The sequence below is a fragment of the Arvicola amphibius genome, chromosome 7 (genome assembly GCF_903992535.2).
Source record: "Arvicola amphibius chromosome 7, mArvAmp1.2, whole genome shotgun sequence".
Taxonomy (NCBI): Eukaryota; Metazoa; Chordata; class Mammalia; order Rodentia; family Cricetidae; genus Arvicola; species Arvicola amphibius.
In genome coordinates this window covers 104,296,761-104,302,760 of record NC_052053.1, presented here as the reverse complement: position 1 = coordinate 104,302,760, position 6,000 = coordinate 104,296,761, and the positions used below count along the sequence as shown (strand labels likewise).

The following is a 6,000-nucleotide window of genomic DNA, read 5'->3' as shown; positions in this document are numbered from 1 at the left end:
GTTGTGACTTTAATGGGTGCAAGCATGTCTTTCCTCTGTTTCAGCCGAGAATTGTTGAGAGCGAAATGTTCCCAGCCATTAAGAGACTACCCTATCAAACACAGTTGCTCTGTCCCCTGCAAAGACCTACTCCATAGACCTTGGCGCAGGAACTGGCGTGCTGCCTGGTTTTAGTTACAGCCAACAGTGCTCACGTACTGCGCATATTTTCTTTATGTGTATATTAATAAGGTTTTGCGTGTTATAAAAGAGAGACCTCAAATTTCTCATCATGCTTGTTCTGTATTTCACGTGAGCCTGGAGTTTTGGAGGAACTGAAAGAGTGGACTCTGTACACGTGAGGTAGTTGGCCATGGTGTTGGCCATGGCATCTCAGGATGCCCAGACCTTTTTTCAGCCTTTGTCTTCCTGGCTCTCCCGGGTTTATGAAGCTCTCCAGCAAGCAGGCGATGCGCTGTCGGCGTCCCTGGTTCTTCTAAGCAAACAGGATTCGGCGTTGAGTGACAAGCCAGACCAGGACTTGGAGGATACTAAGTTTCAAGAAACCTACTTTGAAGATGGTGATCAGGGCAGTGATAGGAATTCAGAGGAGGCAAACTCCCTGTTTCTTGAAGAGGACCATTTCTCACGCTCTAATAGTGACCTTCAGGACTCTGGCAGTACGGCAAGTCCCAGACTTGATCAACAAGTCAAAGACTCATGCTCTACCACACACCAGTGGCCCGATCCGATCCCAGCTGGCCCAAAGTCCCTGCACATGCTTTCTTCTATTGCAGAGGAAGAACGTGACTTTGAGAGGCAGAGATGTGGCCTCCAGCTTGGCTTTGACACCCAGCTCCCTGGCTCTTTAGAAAAAGTTGATGGAGAAAAGCAAGGTAAGCTATTCAGTACCATTGTCTCTGTGCTCTCGACACCTTATAGTTTCCTTTTGATTTGCTTTTAAGTATCACATTGATTTTACTTTTTCTCTGCCGCTTACACATCCCCTCATCCTGGCTTCTGATTGAGAGATATACTCCACAGGAATATTTTTGTTCTATGGGGCTTTACAAGATCCATGTTTGGGCTCCATATTTCAAAATAATAGTTGTGAGCAAGTGAAAAGCTTAAAATGAATCCGAGGGTTCTGCTGGAGAAGTCCCCGTGCACATGCCATGGTTTTTTAAAATATCTTTTAAAATGTTCTTTTTCCCCCTTCCCTCTAGGTTAGGAATTTCTAGATGTTACTATATTATTCAGTGTGAAATCCTGTGCAAACAGCCATGCTTGTTGCAGGATTTGTAGTTGATAACGCTCCAAGAATACTTCTCTGAGCGGCTCACTGGGACATGATGCGAGATGGCAGTAGATGGGAGAGCTTTGACATTGGTTGGCTTCATTTGCTTTTAGCCTGGAGTAATAAGGATGCAGTTAATAAAAGTTGCCTATGACACTTTATGTTCTCAGAACTGAGTAGAGTGGGGCCTTAATAAAAGCACCATGGATATGACATAAATGTAATTAACTCTGGGAAAGCCATAGGCGTGTGTGGTGGCATCAATTTTCACAGTTCCAACCCATAGAGAGGTCATCCTACCTGGTTAATAGGCAGAGGCAAACGGTAGGCTGAGGCGAGGGGGTGGGACATGTATCTATGTGTGCATACACAGTCCACACATATTAGTAGATTATTTATACCCAGGCAAAGTCATGACTTCCTTTCTTGTTGGGGGGAGCCAACATTTCTGGGATACCGCATTGCCCTTTTCATTTTCGATGATTCCTCCTAGTGCCACATGGTTTTCAGGGAGGATCTTACCAGACACAGGGGATCTTGGTGTTTAAGAAAACAAAAGTATCCTATGCCTTTTGCAGCACTTTCTTCTCTCTGTGTGTGAGCTTGAGGGGGGGGGTTATGTACATGTAGGCTTGTGCATGTGATGTTCAGATACCGAATGCCTTCCTCAATTGCTTTCCACTTGTTTTTGAAACTGTCTTTCATTGAAGCTGGAGCTTGTCTATTCAGCTAGACTAGCTGGTCAGCAAGTCCCTTGAATCCTCCTGCCACTGCCTGCCCCAATACCAGGGTTATAAATACACACTGTGCCCAGCTTTTTGCAAGGGTTCAGGGAATCCAGACTCAGGTCATTGTGCTTCAATAGCAAGCAGCTTATTGACTGAGCCCTGCCCCCACCCCCACAATGCTCTCTTGACTCTTATTTGTTGAACTGGTAAAGTCAGACAGGCTAATATTCCTTCTCAAAGACTAAATATAAAGGACCACGGTTCTGAGTCATTTTAAAAATTATTTGTGAAATATTTGGTTGAATTTTAGATTTGAGTTGAAATTGCATTCTGATTTTTAGAAAATTCTTGCCTAATTTTAATTGTATTTGAAATTAATGTGAATTTGTCTTAACAGATGCTCAACAGTAATTTTTTTGGTTAATTTTCATAACTGTGAAATCTGAATAGCAACATTAATTAAACCCAACCTTCGAGTCAGACGATGGAGACCATGATGTGACTTGTCCATTGTACCCACGATGGTGAGCTCCATATGAGCTGTGAGGCAGGAGGAGGCAGAAGGCAAACTGATCCCTCTGAGGCGCAGCCTCTCTCATTTTCTTTTTATAATTGCAAAATGTAACCTAAGTTTCTACATTTGGGAAGACACAGAGTTTGGGTGGTCTGATCTTAGGGTTTACATGTTCTTTATTCCCTATTAAGATACAATTTACATAAGATGAAATTCACTTAGTCCTCTGTTTTGTTTCTGTTCAGAGCATCTTGTCATCATGAATAAGGTATAGTGTAATCTCACCACTGCGAAGAATCCCTGCACAGCTTTCTGTAGGCATCCTTTACCTCCAGATTGTGGCAAACATGACTTGATACTGGTTTTTTTTTTTTTCCTGACTCTGTTAACTCTTAGTGTTTTTAGAATGCCATCTAAATGAAAAGATGGATTTTGTGCCCTTTCAAATCTGGCTCCTTTATTTACTGTCACACGCTTGAGAACTGCCCCTCTTTTTTTTTTTTTTTGGTTTTTTTTTTTTTTTTTTTTTTTTTTTTTTTTTTTTTTTTGGTTTTTCGAGACAGGGTTTCTCTGCGGCTTTGGAGTCTGTCCTGGAACTAGCTCTTGTAGACCAGGCTGGTCTCGAACTCACAGAGATCCGCCTGCCTCTGCCTCCCGAGTGCTGGGATTAAAGGCATGCGCCACCACCGCCCGGCAGAATGACCCCTTTATGTTGTTGAATCCTGTGACATTGGATGCATGCAGTAGTTTGTTAATTGGTTTGTCTGCTGAGGGATAGTTCACTTTTCACGAGTTTTGTTTCCTTCTAAGAATTGAACTCTTCATTATTTTCTTGTCTGATTACATTGGACTGTCTCTCTATTACCATGTTAATAAGAATGGTGGGTGTGTATTTTCTTGTCTTCGTCCTTAACTTAGCATAAAGCTTTCATGTCTACTTCAAGGCTAGAAACAGGTTAAAGAAGTTCCTGTTTTTTTGTTTTTTGTTTTGTCAAAAGAGAATACTGAATTTGGTTAAACAGTCTTTGGCCAAACTAGAAAATCCACATCAACCTTCTTTTTTGCTGCATTGCAGTGAGTTGTATTGTTTAACTTTGAGCTGTTGAATCAGTCTGACGTAGCTTGCAGAAGATTGTTCTGGTTGTGCTATGTTATTGCTTTCATTAATTGATGAATTTGACTGGCTAGTGTTTTAAATGAGGACATTTTCATGTATTGTCATCAGGGATTCTGATGTGTGCTTACCTTCTGTGGTACTATGGATGAAACCCAGAGCCTTGAGCATAATAGACAAGTATTCTTTTTATTTTCGTTTTTATTATTTGATACTAAGGATGGTATTATTTCTGATTCAACTCTAAATAATTCAAATAACTCTTTAAAAACGAAAAGGATGAATTGTCATGGCAAGGTTCTTGTAGGAATGATAGGAAAACTGAAAATGCAATCTCCACCCACTGGGTTTGCAGTTAAAATGAGAATCAGTTGTAAACACAGATATGTACGCAGGCATTCAAGACACAGGTAACTACGTACAGAGCTTAAATGTGCTTGGAGCTGTATGGCACTACAAACAAATCTTAATTCTGCCTGCAGGGGTCCGAGAAGGTCACATATACTAGGAAATTCATGGTAGAGGACACAGAAGGCACGGTGAATGTTTTCAGCATGGCTGGAAAACATCACGCTGTGCATAGAGACAGTGACAACACCAGGATAGCAAGGTGGCACCCAGGAAGGAGGGATGGAGCTGTCTGGGATGTCCCAGGGCTGCAAGGAAAGTCCAGTAGTGCACACAGAGAACCACCGTGGTCAGACATTCTGAAGAAGATTTTCATTAATACTGCAAAAGGGGTCTGATGTATGGCTTGTCACCTACTGTGACAGCTTTGAACCAGTACCTCAAAATATCTTTTCTTTATTGAAAACAGAACTTTTCATACGATATAGTCTGCTTATGGTTTCCCCTCCCCCGTGCCTCCCAGACCTTCCCCATATCCTTTCCCAGCTGGATCCACACCCTTTCTCTCTCTCCTCAGAAAACAAATTAAGTATCCAGAGAAGAATAATAAAAAGATGTGATAAATAAAAAACAAATCAGAATTTGAAAAAAAAACAAACAAGGAGACAAGTCCTAAAAAGCACAATAAATGTGTATAGATGCAGAGACACACAAGTTCGCACACTTGGGAATCCCCTAAACAATCCCAAACTGGAAGCTATGATATACATGACCTATAGTATAGAAAAAAACAAAACAAAGCACAAAGTCTTGCCTTGATGTAATATTATGAGATAAGGAGCCTCCAAAGATGCTGTTGGTTTTATTTTGTTTTTTGGCCATCTACTACTGGGTATGGAACCTACCATTAAGAGTAGTTTGTTTCCCCAGTGAGACTCCCTAGGAGGAAACTAATTTTTCATTTACAACTAACTATCAATTGGAGATAGCTTGTGTGTTAGGGGTTGGGGGCACGCGTCCACGTCTTCTTTCATCTCTGGGACCCCATCTGGTGTAGATCCATAGGCCTTGTGCTTGCTGGCACACTCTCTCTAAGTTCATATGTTCACCAGTCCTGTTGTTCTAGAAGGCCTTGATTCCTTGGTGCCCTCCATATTCTCTGGGTTTTATAATCTTTCTACCTCCTCTTTTTCAGAGTTCCGTGAGGGAAGGGATTTGATGGAGGAATCCCTTTTAGGACTGAGTGTTCCAAGGTCTGTTACTCTCTATATAGTGTCTGACAGGGGGTCTCTGTATTTGTTCCCACCTGCAGGAGGAAGGTTTTCTGATGATGACTGAGCAAAGAACTGATCTATGAGCAGAACAAAATGTCACTGGAGTCGTTTTACTGCTATGTTCCTTTCACAGTAGAGTAATATTTAGCTTTCCCCTAGGTCCCTGGCCTATCTGGTCTCAGATTCCTCGCCACCCAAACAGCATTGGATAAGTGTTTTCCATCTCATGGAGTGGGCCTTAACTCAAATCAGGCATTGGTTGGTTATTCACACAAGCTTTGTGCCATTATTGTACCAGTGTATCTTTGAGGCATGTCATTCTTATAGATCAAATGGTTTGTGGCTAGGCTGGTGTTTACCTTTCACCTTTGGTACCATGCACAGTATCTTCCAGTACCATGAACATTAGTTTGTAGGGGTGAAGGCTTTCAGTACTCACCAGATCTACTTCTCTAAGTTCAATGAATTGTGTAGATGTTTCAATAGGCGCTCTTGATATGCTACTATCTGATTTTAGCATCTCTGCGATGTTCACTTCATAAAATGAGTTCAGAAGTGTTTGTCCTTATAGTCAGGAAACCTGTGTACATTTATTATTTATTAGCATTCAATAGATTGTTTCTTTTTTAACAGGATTTTATTTGTGTGTGCGTGTGTGTGTGTGTGTGTGTGTATGTGTGTGTGTGCGTGAGAGAGAGACATAGAGAAAGAGACAGAGACAGAGAGAGAGACAGAGAAGAAGGAGT

The 6,000-nt window shown here is 41.6% G+C and overlaps 1 protein-coding gene across 1 annotated transcript in view; it reads left to right on the top strand.

Annotated features, from left to right (window-relative positions):
- The first annotated feature begins 352 nt into the window (after positions 1 to 352).
- The window catches only part of Syt16 (synaptotagmin 16), an 88,567-nt gene continuing 82,919 nt past the window's right edge, over positions 353 to 6,000 (top strand). The window contains 1 exon segment of the mRNA XM_038337761.1: positions 353 to 875. Coding sequence (XP_038193689.1) covers positions 353 to 875 — 523 coding nt within the window.